We start from the raw sequence: 22,664 nt of genomic DNA, 5'->3' as shown, positions 1-22,664 counted from the left end.
CTCTTCGACCAGAGATGTGTAGCTTTATTCCTGGGATTGAGGCCTTGATGTATGTGTTGACTTGACGGGGTCTTCACCTTTGACACAATCGGGGTTGTGTGACTTCGTTCCTGGTCGTGTTGTGTCGGACGCAGCTCAGCGGAAGCAAGACAAGTATGGGGCGCGTTGCAGGGGCTATTGGCTATGGTTTTTCTTCCTTTCTCCTTTTCTTTTGTTGGGGGAATTAGAGAATGATGTTATTGTGTTGCTGAAGCGGGTTCAGATGTTCGCTAAGACTCAGGATCTTGGTGCTCGAGCAGCTGGTCACATCTTTAACAAGATTGGGTTCGCTATATCTAGAGGGGTGGGGGCCCAGATTATATCTTGGCTCCCCACCTCTTTTAAATTGATTGACTTGGCCCACCTGCTGTTAGTTCATCTGCCTTTGCAGACCAAGCTTTAATACAACTCTTTGCTTTGGTGCTTGTCAAAAAATTGACTTGGTTGGTTTATGCTAATTTTATTATAATAATAATACTAATAATAATAATAATAATAATAATAATAATATCATCATCATCATCATCATCATTATAATTATTATTATTAAGTGTGATTAATTCGGAATAGCAAGAATTAGATCAATTTTCTTATAAATTTGTTGTCTCAAATTGCTTAACTATTTTAATTAAAGGCATGAAACTTTAATTTATTTATTATCTCTCTCACTTACTTGGACCACTTACTTAGGTTCTATTCTCTTCACCTTATTTTACAAAAATGAAAATATTTTTTGAATTAAATTTTTTTGTGTTGAACTAATTTTTACCAGTTTTATATTATATTTATTCTTTAAAGTTATTTATGTTTAGGCCATGTTATCTTCACTTATTAATAAAAATATTCAATAGAAATAATTAAAATTTAGTGAAAAATAATTTCAATCACTAAAAATCAGTATCTTTAAAAAAACAATATACGAGTAATAGAGAATTGGAATAAATAATTTAAGTTCAGCATAAATAATTTAAGTTTAGCAAAAAAAATAATTTTGGTAAGAATAATTTCATTTCTATAAAAATAATTTTTTTAGCAAATATAATGTGAAGAGAATAGGGTCTTACTAATTTAACTTATTATTGCTAAACTGAAATTATTTTTAGTTAACTAATTCTATTTTTACTAAACTGAAATTGTTTACACTAAAAATTATCTTTGAAGGGAGCAAAACTTTGTATATATCCTAAATTAACAAAACTAGATTACATCACCCAATTTTCTCCCTTCTCCGTTCTCATGGCCACTACTTCCTTCTCTTTCCTCCCTACCCATGGGCCATGGCCATGCAGACGATCGACCACCTTCACGGCTCTAAACTGGCCAGTTGGCCGGCCGAAGAAAAGACACCATAGTAGCAAAGTATGTAAAGTGGTGGTGCAGTGGTCGATTAGTGATGATAGTGGTTGTGGTCGGTGGTGCTAATGGCATATGGTATTATTAGTCGTGCGGTGGTGATAAAGGACAGAGAATTAAAAGGGGGCGTAATTGCTGAATTTACAAAATAACCATTGATATAAACAAGTTTTATTAATATAGGATATTAACTTGATAGTCTGATCTTTTTTTAAGGTGAAGAGAACAAAGCCTTACTTTATGAAAAATCGTTAAAAAAAAAACCCTTGTCACTCTTTAAAGACTATTGACACAATTCTCATTAATTAAATTAAGGTTATGTTCGGCTATATAGTTGTGGAGGTAGTTATTAGTTGTGGTACCAACAGTTAGCTGTATAAGTAGCTATTGGCTATGAGATAAATAATTAAAATATGAGTTGTTAACTAGCTGTTGACATATAAAAATTAATTTTTTTTCCTAAAAGTATTGTAGACACTCATTTGTGTCTCCCCAAAACCAAACCCAGTGATGAATACCTTTCGCGTCGAACCATATAATCGTTTGAGGTAAAAGTGTGAAAAGTCAAGTGTTGCTGTTAGTTTTTAATAAAATTCTTTCTCTCTGTTTGTGAAAACAACTCTATTTTATTAAAAATAGCCAATCCAGTTTAGTTTGGTCCATGACAAGGGTCCAATAATAGTGTAGTTGGATGGAACTTGAAAAGAGCTTTCCAACGATATATTATAAGCCCAATTTCGATGATTAATGAGGAAGTTATGGCCAAAATACTAAATTGGGCCCGATTTGTTCTTTACATGCGGCCCAATGATCTAGAGGAGGGCCCAATGTTAATTATTATTCCTAAAATTATTAGGATTAATTATAATTTTCTAGAAGTCTCTAGAAGGTTCTTTTAAATTCTAATAAAGTTAGGATTAATAATTATATTTTGATGAATTTTATTTGGAATAAAATATTATTATTTTATTATTTCATTAAAATACGATTTTAGCTTCTGTACGGATTCCATAGATCAAATTTGGTTGAAGATTGGATTCCGCGTGGAAAGCGCGTAAAAAACCCAGCTGTCGCCAAACGACAAGTCTGTCGCTAGGTGACAAACCTTGTCGCCACGCGACAGACTCTGTCGCTAGGCGACAAACCTTGTCGCCACGCGACAGACTCTGTCGCCAAGCGACAGAGTGGTTTTGCAGCGACAACTTGTAGTTTATTCCTTATCAAATTTTATACTTTTCCGGACTATTTTTCTTATAAATAGGGTCTTGAAACTCTGTTTTTATTCATCCACAATCACCCAATTCTCTCTATTCTCTCTTGAGCAATACATGCTTTCTTTCTCTCTCTTTCTAAACTAGCTTTTTACAAATACAATTCTGCACTCACAAGATTGTGAAACACCTAGCCAAGTTCGAAGTTGCCTTCGCCCTAGACGTGAAAGGTTGATAATTTCTGAGGGTTTGGTCCCAAATCCAGTCTAAACTTTTTAACTCTTTCTTTTGATTATTTAATTTAATTCTTTGATTTTTATTGAATTTTACTAACGTGTGTATTTTGTTATTAGAAAGAGGTACGAGGCTTCGAAGTAAGTAAATTAGCTTACTCCTAAGCTATTTTATTTCAATGTAGAAAGCATGCTTAAATTTGATTAATTCCTAGTATCATGTTAGGATGTTATTTATTGTTTTTTAGAATCATGTTTAGGGTGCCTTTTATGCTTTTCTAATAGCATGTTAGTACCATGTTAGATTTAAAGCTTTGATCTTTGATGTTTAGTGACATGCTAGGATTTGTTATTAATCTTGTTAGTATCATGCCTAGGATCTTGCTATTGTTATTAAGCTTTATTATGCCTTATTATAATTATGCTATGATTATTATTATGGTTATTATTGTGTTGCTTGATATATTATTTTATTGTTATTGCTTGATCACACATTTTATGCATGTTTAAAGGGAATTTGTACTTGAAATCACGCTTAATAAGATAATTAATAATTTGGTTTAGGCTTATATGATTTTAATTCAAGTGATCGCCAATAATAGATTTATTTGTGCATTAATATTCAACCAACATAGAATAAACAGGTTTAGGATTAACCTAATGGTTGCATGTTAGTCAAAAAGCGCACATGAATACGAGTAGAATAAAGTAGAGGCCTATTTTATAGGGCGGGTCCTTTCTTTTGTAGATTGGATTCGTACCCTCATCCCCGAACCCTATTTGGTTCAAGACCTTATGGAGTTGACGATCTCATGGATCATTAAGGGGTGTAACCTTCACTCTGTGAACGGTTTACAAGTTCCTAAAACTTATTGGCGACTCTTTTGCTCTCTTTTCTTTCCCTTTGGACGCCACTATACTTTAGTGTATGATCACAGTGGGGTTCAAGCTTGGGGTTATGATGCTTGAAATATTCCCTACAAGTATATAATAATATTTTAACAGCTAAATACTTTTAATTTTTAAAAGCTAATAATTTTAAGCTACCCCAGCCACTACAATGCCAAATACTCAAATTTTTTTATTAAGTAATGATATGATTTGGTCAAACTACCAAAAACTACTCAAAAGATGGTACCAAACATGCCCTAGAAAAAAAAAAACAAAAAACAAAAAAAACAAAAAAAACTCCTATACCACCTATTACCCATAAAATGCCTAAGGGTGTGTTCGGCAAAAATATAGCTGTGAAGCTAGCTGCTAGCTGTGTAGGTAGCTGCTAGTTGTCAACAACATGTTAGTTGTGACTTGTGAAGATAGATAATTTAGGTATGAGTATTTGGTAAAATAGTAGTTGACTAGCTGTTGTATATAAAAATCAATATTATTTTCTTTAAACTATAGATTATATTAAATTTTCAACAACTAGCTACTTTAACAGCTACCTCTAACTTTAAAAACTAATAGTTTTAACTTTTGATAAAAGCTACATCCATAACTAAAAGTTACCCCAACCACTACATTGCCTTTGATTTGATCAAACCACTATAAGTTACCTAAAAGCTACTCAAAAGCTAACATCAAACATGCCTCAAATTCTTGTAGTGTTAAGCCCAATTTGAAATGAATAAGTGTTGTCACTTTTTCTTATTGCATGCATATATTTATTTTTTTTATTTATATTTGAAAACTGCATATATTTAATTAATAAATAAAATACACATTTGCTATGGAAAGATCCCCGTTGTTGAAATTTATGAAATATGGATTATATCAATTAAATTATAGAGTAAAGTTATTTAGTCAACGATCACAATATGAAAAAGTCAAAGAATTAATGTTGATTAGATCCCATCATCTCTTCAAAATTGTTCAATTAGTTCGTATCTTCCCTACATAAATCCTGATTAAGACATAGGATCTAATTAAGCTCCCATAAAACATATCCTCTTGATTCATCCAATCCATCCATATTGTACCTTCACCCATATTAAAATGGGAGCTCGTTATCGGATTTGGTACCGTCAAAGATTTAACAAGATTTAAACTAGTTTTACCGAATAATTAGAAGAACTAATTAACAACTAATTAAATATTTTGTAATGATCAGTATAAAACTATAAAAGCTGCATTGACAAATTAGCCAATATACCATATTCCCCAACAAATTAAACATAAATTACTCCTTCAAATAGTTACGTCTCTCTAGTGTGTACCTAATAAGGGCATTTTCATCATTTCAATTTGTACTCCCTTTTTAACAACCAACCAAAGAGGTTCAGACAAAGAACCTAATTTCCTGTATTTTTTGTTTACATTTTCACTATTTTTCATTTATTAGAAAATCCGTTTTTTTTTCTTTTTTTTTTTTCTTTTTTCTCGTATTCATATTAGAACACCTAAGTTACAAACATAAAATCCTTAACGTTCGATATTGTTTTCTAAAAAGGGAGGACCGTAGATCCAAAGCTTATATCTTTTAATTCCTTTAAAGGAAATCTTCTCTCATTTCATCAGGCTTCGAATTAACTTGTATTTTCAAAAAAAAAAATTAATATTTTAAAATTTTCATTCAAATAAGATTTTTAAATTTTGTTTAAAAAATTTTCAAATAGCTTATTTGAATTACTCCCTATTACATATGGTGTGGAGATAAATGAAGTGAAAATCAAAACACCGCTTTCCGTTTCCGTTCGTAAAAATATATAAAACTAATTGAAAAATAATAGGGGTTAGGAAAGGGAAGAAATTAAAGTCGTCTAGTTTTGAAAGACTAATAAAAAGAAAACCACTCTCCCAAAAAAATAAAAAATAACAATTTAATTATAACAAACTCCTCCAAAATTAATTTCCATAGGAAATAAACAAGAGAAGAAGAAGAGGAAGTTGTCCTTTATCATCTTGAGCATTCATTTCAATCCCAGCTTTTTTTTCCCTTATATCCTCCTCATCACTATTTCCAATTAAACACAACCGACTCTCTCTCCTCTCTTTCTCTCTCTAATTTGTTCTTTCTTTCTCTCCATGGGTTTCCTAGGAGAGGTGGAAGCAGCAACAGCCGCGGCGGCCACGCAGCAAGAGATGAAACACCACCTGTTTACTTCTGGTGGTCTTGTTCATCCTTTCATGGCCACGACCACGGCTGCGGCTGCTCCCACTACTAGTCCTCATCATGGTATTAATAGTAATAATAATAATAGTAGTAGTAAAAATATTAATAGTAATGAATCATCATCTCATTTGGAATTACAACAATTCTCTCTCCTCCATCATCACCACCACCAACAACAACAGCAGCCGCAACATCATCAGCAACAACATCATCATCAGAATATTTCATTCAACATGATGCAATCGTCTCCATCATCTTCTTCCCTTCCTGGGAATAATTTCATGTAATTATTACTTACATACACACTCATCATATATATAAAACCTAGTCTTCTTTTTTCATTTCTTTTCTCTTTCATACTCATTTACATGACTGTATTTTTTTTCCTTACAATTTAGAAGCACGGGAAAAGATAACAATAGTTCTACTGGAGCGTACGACCTCGGCGAGCTAGATCAAGCTCTCTTCCTTTACCTTGATGGCCAAACAGATCATGAACAACAACGACGTGAGTAATTCATTTTTATTTTTCCTTTTTTTTTTGGTGTGAAAAAAATTTGGAGCAGAAGAAGAAGATTCTTTGAGGATGTGATTGGGTCATATGAAAAGCATGATCAGAATTTCTGATGAAAAATCTTCAGTACTTTTATTTTTCTTTGACCAGATCATCAAAAAAAAAAAAAAACAAAAAAAAAAACCTTTTCTTTTTCAACTTTTTTCTAAAATGAAAATTTTAATTTTTATTTTTTATTTTGTTTGAAATAATAATCCCAAGTAATTTGAGGATGTGTCAGATGAACTCAAAATGCATGCTTAGCTACTTTATTTTCCTACAACAATAACCACCGCTATTATTTCTACTACTACTCACTCACCTTTCTCTCTCTTGGCATAGCTTGCCATTGCTAGTAACAAAGTTAAGTCATTTCATCAATTATTGAACTCATCAAGTGCAATTATTCGAGGTCGTAGTCTTTTTTATGATTACCATGTTATTTATTAATTATTTGATTGATTGTTTGATTTTATGTTCTGGTTTTTCTTACAGAACCTCACAACTCGTCATCAACCTCACCACCTAGCGGAGGTGGACTTGGAGGAAGCGGCGGAGGTGGAGGAGGAGGAGTAGGAGGAATGAGACCGCCAACACTTAACATTTTTCCTTCTCAACCTATGCATGTTGAGCCTTCTACCAAGGTAAACTATTACAACATTAAACCGTTGTTGACTATTTCTTTTTTTTTTTTTTTTTTTCATTTATTTTCATCTTGTACAAGCCTTATTTATATTATAATAACTAATTTTGTTATAAATATTTTAATCGATTTTTGTTACGGTTGTTATTAAAGCCGGGTCCTGGAGTACTAGGAGGAGGTGGTCAATCGACGAGTGGCGGTACAAAGAGAGCATCAGAGCAGCCGCCACCAATTGAGTTGTCCAACAATAACAATAACAACAACAATAATAATAAATCGAAAAATCAACCCGCTGAACAATCCAAGTCTATCAAAGTAAGTTGATCCTATACGATTATAAATTGATATAGCTATAAACAATTGTTGTTGGGATTTTTATATTATCAACCCGAAAACGAAATGAGGAATTAAATTAATAATGTGTTGTATTTAATTACATTATTATTTTTATGGGAGCAGCGTGAAGGTAACCGCAAAGGTCCAACATCAAGCTCGGAGCAAGAAGGGCCGAAAACACCCGACCCTAAGGTTGTTACCATCGCGATCTTTAATTTGTACTCCGTATTAAATTAATAACATATACAACCTCCGGTCCAAATTACTCGCAATTTTGGGGTAATATTTGTTAGATATAAAATATTCCAAAGTTGCGAGTAATTTGGACCGGAGGTAGTAAATAATGAAATTTCATCATATGAATACAATGATCAATTGAAGTCGTAAGAATTAAAAAACGAGGAGTTGAATTTTTACAATTTTCGTAAAAATTCAACGAATAACGCTATCAAGTTGTACTGAGTTTGGGTAATGCTTGCAAGCAGACATTAAGAAGACTTGCTCAGAATAGAGAGGCAGCTAGGAAAAGCAGGCTTAGAAAAAAGGCAAGTCAATGTCACAGCTTTACATTTTTAATATATTACATGCATTTAGCCATTTTCATATAGTCCTTTGTTTGTTAAGCTTTCCTATTCAACTAGTACAATTTGTATATTTATCTACTAACCACTATATTTTATCAACATTTTTAGTTAAATTAATATTAATGTCCCTTTTTTTAATATGTTGTTTCACTTATTTTTAAATAATTTTGTTTTACTCATATTTTTAATTTTTAATTCATTTGTTCAAACTTCAAACAATGCAGGCTTATGTTCAGCAGTTAGAATCAAGTAGGATAAGACTTGCTCAGTTAGAACAAGAACTTCAACGCGCCCGAGCACAAGTAAGTTTATCTAGTAAATCATCTAATGAACTATTTTTTTTTTAAAAATAAATCACGCTACCTTTTGAATTAGTTGTCACATTACTAGTTTAATTTTCAATATAAACTTTGCTAATAAATTCAGAGAGAGTACGTGACGCGTGTATAAGAAAAAGTTGACATTTAATTTCGTTTATTATTAAGGGTATATTTTTCGGAGGAGGTGTAGCTGGAGGCGGAGGACCGGACCAAGGTGTCCCTCTAGGTGTTACCAACATAAGCTCAGGTACGGTACTACAATTTTAGTCGTATAAGTAAGGCATAATATTAATTAATCATTATTATAATGTCTAGTTGAATATATGTATGTTTGACAACTTGTAGTAGTTAATGACAATTTTTAATAACTAATCACTAATTCAACCCTTTATATAGTCATACCAAACAGTACGAACCAATAACATAGAATATGTCAATCACATTACTAAAATTAGTACTAATTACGGCGTCGTAATTTTTTTTAACTTTTTTTTTTTTAATAGACGCAGCAGTGTTTGACTTGGAATATACACGGTGGCTGGAAGAGCACCACCGGTTGACCTGCGAGCTCCGAGCAGCGGTACAAGAACATATATCAGAGAACGAGCTCAAAATGTACGTCGATAACTGCTTGGCACATTACGATGTGATAATGAATCTTAAAGGTATGGTGGCAAAAACCGACGTGTTCCACCTTGTTTCCGGTATGTGGAAGACCCCGGCCGAGCGGTGCTTCATGTGGATGGGTGGTTTCCGCCCTTCCGAGGTCATTAAGGTAATACACACTTCTTCTATTAGCCATACGTACTAATATTAACCTAAGCTCCCAACTAGTTTTTAAAGTAGCTAGATCCTTCATAAAATAATGATGTACTTAAGAGTATAATTAATTTTACCGTATTAATTAACAAGGACATTGTGAAAATCATTCGTGCTACTCTTGGAGACAAAAACTTTAATTTGTGGCTATAGATGACCATATATTTTAACGTACATTAATTAATACTTGAATGATTATTTTTGTATACAAAAACACATTTTTGGGTAAATCTGTTAAAATTATCAACAAATTCTAATGTATTGCGAAGTTTGATTTAATTGTCAAAGCTAGCGAACCAATCTAATTATCTTTATATAGTCGTATAAAGTTCAATAGATGCATGCACTCTAATATTGACGTTTCTTTTGGATGACAAGTGCCTATCTTTTATTTTATTTTTCTTGTAAGAAAATTACATGTAATAGGAGGCTATAAATAATATGAAAAGTGTTAAGAATACTAACTAATAATAGTATGAGAAGCACTAGGAAGTACAATCAAATTTCATCTTTCTATTGATATAAGTCGTAGAAGAAATTATCAAATCAACTTTGTTATGGAGTAACTTTTATTTTCTTAAATAAGAACTAATCTTTTTGTTCAATTTTATTATCCCATTTTATCCAAAAATTTGAATTTTTCGTGTCACATGTGACCAATTAATTAGTCGTTTATTATAATAAGTTAAAGGTAGTTTGTTTATACACTCCTAACAATTAATTCTTACCCTTGTTATAACCCTAGTTTAAAGTCTACATTAGTAACTAATTACTATACATATTTTTTGTGACTTTAAGTTGTTGTGCACCACTTTTATGCCGAACTTGATATTACTTTTCTAGTTGGCTTGAAAAGATGAGTAGGACGTTAAACTAGAACACAATCCTAATGTGGCTAAAGTTATACAGAATTCCTTTGCTTTTTACAAGTGTTACAGTTTAACCGGACACTTAGCTAAAACATTTGATCAATTATATCTTTAATGTCTATTGTATTAGTAAAAATAAAAATAATATTTGTGTTATGAAAGTTTACATTATAACTACTCCATCAACATTACATTATACAATAATATTTGGTATATATTATATTTATAGATACATATATATGAAAAAATTAAAAAAAGGCCGAAAAGAAAAAGGAAAAAGGACATGGGTTCAGATAACATGGAGTTAGGAGTACAATTTGTCTTAGAGTAAAGTGGGGGTGGGGAGAAGAAGATCTGCATGAAGGGTATGAAAATAAATGAAGAAAGGAATCTTGAAGAAGGTTTCCAATACAAGGACTAAAATGAGGTGATGTTCTGGTTCAAACCCTAAAGCAATGTCTGTTACTTCTTCTTATAGACTACATCCTAATACCATTATATGGTGGTACTCTTAATTTATGAATATGGGCAAACTTGCACGGCTCTAGCTACTCCCTTACTCCCTCCTTTTCTCTCTTTCCTCTTATTACATTCATCAGCCTTGGATTAATGTATGCTCGTGTCTTTTTATTATTGTAATAGTTGAGTTTTACGCTATTCACACACTATCATGTGATAATCTATTTAGATTATCTGCATAAAGAAAATTATAGTCCATTGGGGTCTTGTTACTGTTGTGAGTTTTGTCTCGATATATATACTTTAGTGATATTAGCTTCTTATAAGTTTTAATCTCTATTGTTGCAATGGTTTCAAATAAATAAATATTAAACGACAACTATTTTATTTTTTTGGTTTTAAATAGAATTTATATGAGCAAGTTTGATGATTACATTAACATAATTACTCTTGAACAATGATTTTACTAATATTTTGGACCTTCGTGTAATCCCCAAGTATTATGATTTAGAATAAATGACAAAATTAGGCATTGTTCATTGTTTAGAACTTCTACTTTTTACTACTTTGAATAATTGAATAACCCTTACCGCGGGTATATATAAAGTCCTATGCAAAAAAATCTTATTTGAATTGGTTGCGTTTTTGGCATTGTTATTAGATAATATTGCACCAAATCGAGCCATTGAGTGACCAACAATTGATGGGCATATGTGGGTTGCAACAATCCACGCATGAGGCCGAAGAGGCGCTATCGCAAGGGTTAGATGCTCTCCAACAATCTCTCTCGGACGTGATCGCGTCCGATGCCTTGAGTTGCCCTCCTAACATGAACAACTACATGGGTCAGATGGCTCTTGCCATGAACAAGCTCTCTACGATGGAGAACTTTGTAAGACAGGTACGCTAATTAATGTATCTTCAGCAAATTATTAGTATTATGGACTTATGGTAGTACTTTTAATGATTAAGTTTCCCTTAATGCATTAGTCCTAATTGTCCTACCTTACATAGGTAAAATTAAATGACTAAAATCAAAACTTACATTAGCTGACCTTTCAAATTATGATGTCACACTTTTTTATTGAAAGAATTATGATGCCATTCTTAATCTCTCATAATTAGTACTTCCGGTTTGATTATTATTATTAAATGTAATATGCGGAAAGTCTAATGTTTCCTTCGATTTTTTATAGTGCTCGTACCATATTTATTAAATTATAACTTTAATATACTCGTACTATATTATCTATATTACTATACATACATATATCTATAATTAAAAGATTATATAAAAATTAAAATTCTAAAAATATGTATATGTATACTGAGACAATAAATCCAACAAGATTATATGTTTGGTCTTATATGGAGTATATATGCAAAAATAACCAACATTAAGTACGTCAATAATGTAAAAACAATAAGATATATCTAACAAAGAAATGAAAGAAGTAAGAGCAGTGAGAAAGTTCTTCCGAATTTGCGGACCATATTAAGCATTGTTTAAGTTTCCTTTTGGACAAAAAAGGTCGTATATATGTAATCTTAAGTAATTTACATGCATTAGGCTAAATTGAAGGCTTATTGGATAAGAAGGCATGTAATCCTAATTAAGCTGCATGCATTTGTCATCTCTTTTAGCATGATGTTACACAAAAATACACTTTATTTCAAGGCTTGCTTACCTCATATTATTGAGAACGCAATATTATTGAAAACGTAATATAAAGCTATACACAATGTAAAAATAACATATAAGCAATGGTATTTTTAAATCCGATTTAATTTATCGTCATATTATTTGAGAGTAAGATAGATTTAAGACTATAACTCGTGTTTAGGGGCTATTCCGTAGTTAATTCGAGCATAGACAAGACTAATTTTAGAAATCGGGTGGGACCAAAAATGGAAGTAAAGAATCAGGTACTGCTATGGTTGGAAAACCTACTCCAATCAGATAACCTACTACAAGAGCATGGCTAATTATTGGAGTATTAAAAAAAAGGGTGTCAAAAAAGGATAAATGTCCTTTATAAATAGTTTTTGAAATGGACCCTCAAATTTAGGAAAAGGGCAAAAATTAAAAAGAAAACCCTAGTGTTGTGGTTAGAGAGGGACATTTAGCATAGTGACAGCTTGGCTTAATTAATTATGTTTTGTGATACGTGGCATTTTATACCAACTTAGTTGAACTTAATATTTCAATTTTAGTTTGATTATTATTGAATATAATGTTGATTAGATTAGAAGCGTCTTAAGACTCTTAACTACTATTTTATAGTTTGTGGACCACTTTTAACAAGATAATTGGTTTTTTTTTATTTTTTTTTATTTTGAGTTATATATAATTCATTAAACTAATTTCAACTTGATTTTCAGTAATCAAGCATGCATATTTATAGGTGAAAACAAGCGCTAGCTAAGCTAGAGATATGACATTTGAATTATAATATGTTAATCATTCATGTTGTTGCTGTTGATTTTCAATTTTTATAATTATGAAAATTATTATTTTTCAATCCTACCTAAATATTTAGGTAACATCCTAATTTAGAGTTAACTAATGTAGTTCATGAGTATTTTATACTATTAAATCTATCTACTTTTTCGTTCATATATAGTTTTCATATTATAATTCACCACAATGTGGCTTTTAAAATATATAAAATATATATATACATTATATATTTTTCGTATTTTGAAGGAAATTTGAACCAACTCAAAGGATATTAATAAAGTACTAACTACATTATAATATACTTCGACTAGATGACAATAATTAACACCAATTAATTAAATAAGTAATATATATATATATACTAACAACAAGAAGTGTTTTTTTTATTTTTTTTATTATTTTATTTTATTTTATTTTTTTTAAAGGGTTGAGTAAGACTAGAAATTCATATCGTTCCAGAAAAAAAAAAAAAGGACTAGAAATTCATATTTTCTCACATGGTCCTATGGAGCACATAGTAATAGAAAAAGCCTACTTTTTTTTTTTTTTTTTTTTTTTTTTTTTTTTTTTTTGAAGAATAGAAAAAGCCTACTTGAGGATGACCAAAATAGCGTTCAAAAAAGCTCAAGTTATTCAAGTGACTTTTTTTGTGAAAGAAAAAATCGTAGGAGTGAATAAGTTAGAGAAATTACATACTTCGTAGCATGTTGGGATTGTAAAGTTACCTTATGCAAAAGACTTTGTGGCCATTATTATTTGTAAAACACCTGAGTGGTTTGAGTTTGATTATTCACAACACCACTCAAAATCCACTTAGAAAATTTGTCCCCCATGTGATGTTACATGGTTTCGGAATATATATTCACATATTCATATATATAGAGTACTTCATATTTACATCTATATAAAATTATCACATTTCTTGAAACAAAAATTGTTTACACTTGAATTAACCATTATATTTTTTAATTAAAATTGTGTGATTGAAAAATTATATCTATTAAGAGATTAAACCAAAACCTACTCTAGTTATATAGAGCGTATGATGTACTGATTATTGTAAAAATAAAATTAAATTAGCATGTATTATAAAACTTTTTTTGTATCAACTGAATTTCTGGCTTTCTGCTATTAGATTTTTATTAGCAAAAACTTTACCAAATAATCTAGTTACCAATCGGACAGACACTCACTCGGTGTAATAGTGAATAGTACCAAAAACTTATTTATTGTGAGAGAACCGTTTTATTATAGAAAAAGGGGGTGTCACGCGAGTATTAATGAACATTCGCAACACAGAGAATGGAAGTTAGAAAGCATGCATAAAAAACAGAGAGGAAAGTGGGCCCATATAAATATCAACATCGAAAGATCTTTTAGGCCCATAACTCATGATGTCAGAGTCATAACCGCTTGACCTACAAAACTCCATGGCCCATCGCCCCATCCCACGCTCATAAATCCCCCCTTCTCTTCTCACATCACCTTTTCAATCAATTGTTTATATTCTTCTAATCTTCTCTCATACTTCCACACCTCTAGCTTCTACTTCCTCTATGTTTTGATAATTATTACAGTTTGATCAAATACTCATGTTAATATATGACTTTGACTATTAATTTACCTAATTATATATTAGTAAAGTTATAGGAAATTGATATTATGAAAGTATACATTATAACAAATACAATGTATTATACAATACTATTTGTTTTTTATATATCACAATTATTATACGTGGCCAGAGTTACTCGAGTAACTCGGTCAAGGATTATTTGGAGGGTTGGTCGGGGGTTACTCGGTTAGGGGTTACTGAGTAGGGGTTACTTGAGGGGTTCAATTAGGGGTTTCTCGAGAGGTTAATCAGTTAGGGTTTACTTGAGGGGTTACTTGGTCAGGATTAACTCGAGTAACCCCGGCTATACAGAAAAATTCCCCTACATATACTACCTCCGTTACATATTATTTGCAACGATTAGTCGTTTTCCCTCTCTACTTTATGTCAAATCGTTGCAAATAATATGAAATGGAGGTAGTATCAGTAAAATATTCAAGTCAAAATTAGTATGTGAATAGTGAAAAATAAATAAATCAAAGTGTAACATTTATTAAAATACGAAGGGAGTATTTTTAATTAAAATCAAATACTTCCTCTGTCTTTTTCTTGCCTACAATACTTTGTATTTTATGTTTGTCAATGCACTATTCTAGTCACTAATTTTGTTAGTTTCAAATTCTAATGAGTAAAAATTAATTCATCTAAAAGTTTAATATTAAAAAGTATAAATGGTTTCGCATGATTAAATTTTTCATAAAATATAAATCACCTTATAAGCTAGTTTAAGTAGAGTTAGTGAATATACCATTAAAGTGTTAAGTATAAACAGAATTTGTCTAATTTTTGGTTCATAAAATTAAATTTGGTACATAAAATTTAAATTATTTTTTATTGGTGCAAATAAGGGGCTAGGTCAAAAAAAAAAAAAAAAAAAAAAAACAAAACAAAAACAAGAAACAAACTACGGGGGATAAACTGTGGCATAGCCACACCTACTACATTATCATATAAAATTCTCCCTAAAATAGGATAATTTGTATACTTGATACTGCTCACCAAAACTTATTGAAGCAATGCAATGCATATACTTCATTTTCTATTAAACTTTAATAAATTTTACTTTGTTTTGGAAACTATTTCATATATACACCTTATTATTTATTTTTTTTTTGAAAAAAACACCTTATTATTTTTTAGTCACCTTCTAAAAAGAAAAAGAAAAAGAAAAAAAAACAATAAAAATGGTCACAATTGCATCTCAAATATTGTGAAAGGATCTCACTGGGTCAGAATCAGAACTTTTCATAAGTTAAACCAATCCGGGTTAGTAGGGTATGCCCTTTGGAAGGGCAAGGGGATTCTCACCCTAGTGGGATTTGATTTCCACTAGACCAAACGTTGCATAGTAATTGTAAAGTCAAATATGACTGTAAGTTTACATACAACCTTTTAACCAATTTACGGGGTATTACAAAGGCTAATTTTCAAAAATTAATTTTTTTTTTTAAAAAAAAAAGAATACTTAACACAGTTTGTTATTTACAAAATAAGCTAGTCGACATTGGATAGAAGTCGAAAATATACCTCGTGTTAAAACGGAATTGGATAGCAAATGTGAATATATGATGCCTCCATAGTGTTCAAAATCGGACTATGATAGTTTGATTAGTCACAATATTATGGATAATTCAATACCATACCTATTGACAAAAATGAATGAGACATATGCAGGGTACATAACTGATAAATACATATAGTAGAAGATTTGTGTTGTCAACTTCTTGCTGGTAGCTAAGAAGCAATTTTCAATAATCAAATTACCTTTTGTTTATACTTGCTCTACCATTTGTCAAATCATAATGATAACCACACTTATATTATAAATTATAATAATTATATCTTCTAATTAAAACCCTTTGCATAATTAATCTTGTGATAAAAAGGAAGGGTCCAAAGTGTCACCCTATGTTTCCATTAATTACAAAGTATATTACATGATTCTCTTTTGACAGTTCAACCATTCACAGCTAAAGTCTAATCAATCATACTAAGTTGTGTAACATTTCTATCAATTTTCAACCATCCTATAGTCTTATCATTGATTAATACCATGAATATTACCCAATCTGCGTTTTTCTAGTACAAATATGCTTCTTTGGAGTCCAATTCACATTCATGTTCTTCTTCAAGACTCAAGACTAGACCTTTAGTCTTTATTAGAGATATGTACTAGAATTTGTGTCAAAAAAATGCATAATTATTGTCATGATATTTTTATGGTTGTTGAGTAATGTTAGATGGTACGTATCTGGAAATGCGCTTAATATATTTTTTTTACAAAATTAAAGGTTTTAATACACTCTGGATGTGTAATATAGATTAGTTTTCTCTATCTAAATCTTTGGCGTATAATATTTTTATTTGTATAAATTATAGAGTAACTTTACATTGTTAAGTAAGATATTTACTCAAGTTTCAAATTTCTGATGTGAACAATTTTTTCTATTTTGTGTACATATTATACTTTATTTTTTCGGATAAAGGAACTTGAGAGTGAGCCGAGGGAGGAGGGTAACTGGGTGAGGCATCCCCAAATACTTGCAGTTGAGAAAATTCGACTTTTTAATTTCAAAGTGACAATAGAAATCCCTAACCAACTACACCAGGCCTTGGTTGATACATACATACTACACGTACTACCTCCGTTACATATTATTTGCAACGATTAGACATTTTTCCTCTCTACTTTATGTCAAATCGTTACAAATAATATGTAATGAAGGTAGTATATGCATTGATTCACCAAAAATGAATATCAAATATACATGCAGGGATGAATGTGTATTGTGTAGATTGAAAATAAAAGCATGCATATATTCACATAAGCATAATATTAGACCATTTTTTTTCAATTTTATACATATGGTATCAATATTCATCTTGTACACAAGTTATTTATCAATTTGATGGAATTATAAAGTATCTAAATCAATAATCTTTAACTTTAATTTTTCAGGGAGATAGTTTAAGGCACCAAACCTTTCACCGGTTGCATCAAATATTGACAACGCGTCAAGCAGCAAGGTGTTTTCTGACGATAGCTGAGTACTTCCACCGGCTTCGCGCACTAAGCTCCTTATGGATGGCTAGGCCAAGGCAAGAATAGATAGCATGAACAACCCAAAGGAAGGAAGCTAGCTAGCTAGTAATAGATGAAAATTTGCATAAGTTTTTCAATTTACTATATTTTCTAATAGTTAATCATGATCAATGTATGTGCTTCCTCTTAAAGTTTATGAAGTACTAATTTTCTAAGTTCAATATTGCTTAATTAAATTTTGTTTTGGTCTCGTGAAGATGTGTATACAGATAGTTAGAATGCGTAATTTAAGATATCAACGCACTAGACAATCTCTTACACCTTTTTAATGCGATAATTCTTTAGTTGTGTTGTTACAAATTAGGGATGAGAGTTTTTCAATTAAGCATGGTTCTATGTATGTTTTGCCAACTAAGTAAACACAAATGACCAATGTCATCTCAAAGAAAAAAAAAAAGAATTAAAAAGATGAAGCATGATTTGAATTCACAACATGTTGAAGTACTGTATAAACTTTTCAAACAACAAAAGTAAGTATCCCACATCGAGTAAAGAATAGAGGGTTAAATACTTTAAGGCTAAAGGGCTACTCCTTTTATTGCCATATGTTTTTGGGATGGAACCTCCTTTGATGTTGTGAAGTGGATTCTCTATCTTGGTAAAGGGTGCAACCCGGACTCGTATTTACCACATCCTAATAAAAATGGTGTTCAATATTTGTCCTCAGAAATCACTACTACCATCATTTAGTCATGGAGCTTGAATAAATTAGAACACACAATCACAAAATTGTACTCACAAACAAAACATTATCATTTACAAAACAGTATAATGCGAGCTATATTTTCATTTTTTTTCCCTTCCATCTATATATCTATATACTATATATTAAAAGGCGTTTCTTTTAAAGGAACAGTGCCATGTGGCACTCTTTAAAGTATGTGTGCTATGTTACAATGCCACGTCATCATCCAAAGTAATGTGCCACGTAAGCTAGCCACTTCATTTAACAAAATAAAATATGCTTTCAACAAGATTTGAACTCATAACCTCCAACACATATAGGTGATACTTTTACCATCTCAACCAACTATTATTAATGTTTCAAATTTCACATAATATTATAATATTGCTTTCATTTATTAAGTAAATTAGAGATAATATAATTTATTTATTTTTCACAAGATTAGAATATAAATATATATATGATGTAAAAAAAAAAAGTGACATCCAAGGCAACGCGCGAACCACTATACACGCTAATTATACAAATAGTCGAACATAATTGTTAAATTAAAACAAGAAGTATAGAAAATAGCAACACGGGGCATCGCCCGGGGTACACACTAGTTTTTAGCTCATAAGATGTAGCTTTAAGGACTATTTGTAACGGCTGTTAGACTTGCACGCGATTATGGTCTCAACAGAGTTATTCTTGAATCGGATTATCTATCGCTTGTGAATCGACTTTCGAAGGCTGATATCCACCTTACTGAGCTTGATACAATCTTGGAGGATTGTTCTTTCTATTTCTGCTAGTTTTGATTTTGTTCTTTGGTCTCATGTCAAAAGGGATGATAACTTTGTTGCCCATCACCTTGCTAGAGTAATTCCTTTTGGTCTTGAACAAATTTGGGTAAATCATTTTCCTCGTGAGATTTCCCCATACGTTTTGATGGACACTTTGTCCTTGAATTAATCTAGCTTGCTTTGCTTGCCATAAAAAAAAAAAAAAAAAAGAAAAAGACTATGTGTAACATTATTTCTACTAGTATAGACATTACCAACTCACAATTGTTTCCTAACTTTGGGCCTAAAACATAAACCATCCTCAAAACCCAAAACCCCAAAAACCAGCCCTTTAACAACACCCCCAAAAAACCACATCACCTTACAATAAAAAGAAACTCATTTTCTAGGGTTTATCCTTTCTCCCTTCATTTCCCTCAGCCCCTCAACTTCTTCTCCTTCCTTCAATCAACAACAATGGCGAAACCCAGAACTGCCACCAGAAACCCAGATCTTGTTAGGGGAATCGGAAAATTCAGCCGATCTAAGATGTACCATAAGAGAGGTCTTTGGGCTATTAAGGCCAAAAACGGCGGCGTTTTCCCTACTCATGCTCCTAAAGCTGCTGCTCCTGCTTCTGCTCAGAAAACCTCCAAGTTTTACCCTGCTGACGATGTTAAGAAGCCCTTGATTAACAAGCGCAAACCCAAACCCGCCAAACTTAGGTAATTTCTTTTGATTAATTGGGTTTATTAATTGATTTAAATGCAGATTTTTTTTTTATTTTGAAAATTAATTTTTGTTTTATTTTTGTGGGTGAAAATTGTAGGGCGAGTATTACACCAGGAACAGTGTTGATTGTGTTGGCTGGAAGATTTAAGGGGAAGAGAGTTGTGTTTTTGAAGCAACTTTCGTCTGGGTTACTTCTCATTACTGGTGAGCTTTATTTCAATCCTTTTTTTCTTTCAAAGTTCATTTCTTTATTGATAAATTTTTTTGAAATTGAATGTTGGATCTATGTGTAAACTCAAAATGTAAATTTGTTTAAATTGTTTTAGCGATGATTAATGACAGTGTATTGTGTATTGTATGGGTAAACTCAAAATGTAATTTTTTCGAACTATCGTTACATACTAAAATATCAGCTTGATTTTAATTGGGAAGAGGCCTTGTTTTTTATGGCAGTGAAATACATAGTAATGTATGTGTAGGACTGTTTTCAGGCCTTTCTGTTATCTATCTTACTATTATTTTGGGAATTCTGCTGAGGCTTTGGGTTGAGGGTTCGCATTTGGAATTGTTTTGTCTTTAATTTTCAATGGTTTTGTGTTTGCATAATCTGTCATAATAGTGCTTTGGTATTTGGCTGAAAATGGAATGCGGTGTTATGTAGTGTAGGAGTATATATTAGGCCTTTTAGTAATGTTCAAATTTGTGAAGTAAACATGGTTATACATCATTTTGATGTTGTGGTCTTATTCCCATATGGAGTGAGTATGTCTTTTCTCTTTGAATCATACTCGTAGTAAATTGAATCTAATTAGCGTAATAAGTTACAGGGTTATTGATGTGATTAAACTGCAGATGGTACTGAAAAGAATGACAGGTTTCCATGGCAGTATGTTCTTATTGTTCTGTAGTACTCGCCTTAGTGTTTTTTATGTTTTATTACTGATTAATTCAGAGTAGTGTTGTTGCCTTGGATAACATTTGAAATGACTGATATAATACATTCTATAAACATTTGAGTTGTGTGTTTTTTTTGTCAAATACTTATAAGGATAGTGAGAGAATGATATAATCTTTCCATGGAAGCATAAATTATCTTGACTGTGGGATATTGCTTGCCAACTGATGTGTGTCTATGTTTTTACATCGAAGTCATGCTTTTTTCTATGTGGTTTTTGTTGATTGTAGGCAGTTGGATGTGCATATTGATGTTGTAGCAGATGATTGTTTGATTATAACTAACGATTGCTTCTGTTGTTTCAAATAGGTCCCTTTAAGATTAATGGTGTTCCACTGAGGAGATGCAACCAAGCATATGTGATTGCTACCTCTACTAAAGTTGATGTTTCTGGAGTCGATGTATCAAGTATTGATGACAAATACTTCGCCAAGCAAGGTGAACAGAAGAAAAAGAAGGGAGAAGGAGAATTCTTTGAGGCAGAGAAAGAGGTGAAATCTTTTTTTATTTACACTTGCTTGAAGTTGTTTCTATATGCTCTAGTTTAGTAGTCTCACCATTTGGATTGTTTATTAAATTACAGGAGAAGAATGTACTTCCAGCAGAGAAGAAAGAGTCTCAGAAGGCTGTTGATGCCCCATTGGCAAAGAACATTGAAGCCGTCCCTGAATTGAAGGCATATTTGGCAGCAAGGTTTTCGTTGAAGTCAGGCATGAAACCTCATGAGCTTGTCTTTTAGAGGAGCTGAGTAGAGAGTAACTTGCACATCAGATTTTGCCATCGTATTATTTAAGCTGTTTATGTTTCTTGATGTATGTTTCTCATCATGATTCAAGTATTTACAAATTTTCGTGCGATAACAACCCCTTGTGGAAGTTTTCAAATTTTGTTAGATGCAGAGAATGCCTTTACGAGTACTACTTTGGTTTTAATTTCTCAATTTTGATTTCTCAGTGAAATTAGTATAGTTACAGCAGTCCCTTTCTAAGGCACATGTTATTATCTTTCTTTGGTGCTTACGCTTTAGTCGGGATTCAGGCTTCTTAGTTGACTTCTTAGTCGGGATTCAGGATTTCCTCAGGTTCTAGTAGAGTTATGGTTGATCATACTTGATTGTTTCACTTGAGATCAAAGTGTGTCGTGTGTGCCTCTATTCCCTTGCATTTTGGGTTCATCTGCCCCATTTCGCTGTGCATTTAGTTTGTGTTTGGGTCAGTTCTAGGCTTCTAGCTGTGTAGTAAAATTTGTCAGAGATTTTCTCGCATATGCTTTGTTCATGAACTGCTGAATCATAGATCTTTTCCATGCGTTTTCCAAGTAATGTTTGGGTCTAACAATGTTGTTACTGTGCACCCTTTTGATTGCAATTTATAGATTAACAAAACAAGCTTAATTTTGTGTATGAAAATTGAATTTGTAAAAGTACACATTGATTACTTAATTTTGGGTATGAAAATTGAACATTATGAAATTACACATTGAGATAATCTTTTACCCTTCACACTTCGTATATTGATGAGCTAGAAACTACTTTAAATTGTTCCATAAATTGTTTTAGGAACTTGTTTACCATTTTACAGTACAACTGAAGGAAGCTGAAGAGAAAAATAGACGAGTATTTTACGTTTTTAGCCAATCAATATTCATACGAGAACTTAGCATTCCCCGTTTTTAGGATTTACAGCACCTATATAATCTAGTATTTGAAGTTTATACTAATTCTGCAAACAAGTACATGATTGTAGTCGGAAAATTATTAAATGTAAAATAACAAAGCCCTTTTTTTTTGTTTGCAAATGGCATGGTTTAAAAATTGCT

The 22,664-nt window shown here is 31.6% G+C and overlaps 2 protein-coding genes across 2 annotated transcripts; both read left to right on the top strand.

Moving 5' to 3' along the window:
• The first annotated feature begins 5,860 nt into the window (after positions 1-5,860).
• Positions 5,861-17,757, top strand: LOC145607784 (bZIP transcription factor TGA10-like). Its single transcript, XM_081663375.1, has 11 exons — positions 5,861-6,231; positions 6,350-6,456; positions 6,997-7,145; positions 7,298-7,459; positions 7,604-7,672; positions 7,966-8,025; positions 8,289-8,366; positions 8,550-8,631; positions 8,888-9,159; positions 11,193-11,432; positions 17,567-17,757. The coding sequence occupies exons 1-11, from the start codon at positions 5,861-5,863 to the stop codon at positions 17,714-17,716; spliced, it is 1,740 nt and encodes a 579-aa protein (XP_081519501.1). The 3' UTR covers positions 17,717-17,757.
• Positions 17,758-19,585: 1,828 nt separating this feature from the next.
• On the top strand, positions 19,586-21,760 carry LOC145608934 (large ribosomal subunit protein eL6-like). Its single transcript, XM_081664515.1, has 4 exons — positions 19,586-19,884; positions 19,989-20,095; positions 21,156-21,337; positions 21,430-21,760. The coding sequence occupies exons 1-4, from the start codon at positions 19,637-19,639 to the stop codon at positions 21,583-21,585; spliced, it is 693 nt and encodes a 230-aa protein (XP_081520641.1). The 5' UTR covers positions 19,586-19,636; the 3' UTR covers positions 21,586-21,760.
• Positions 21,761-22,664: the final 904 nt, after the last annotated feature.

This window comes from Chenopodium album, chromosome 23, assembly GCF_948465745.1.
Source record: "Chenopodium album chromosome 23, dcCheAlbu1.1, whole genome shotgun sequence".
NCBI lineage: Eukaryota > Viridiplantae > Streptophyta > Magnoliopsida > Caryophyllales > Amaranthaceae > Chenopodium > Chenopodium album.
This window is presented reverse-complemented; position numbering and strand designations above follow the sequence as displayed.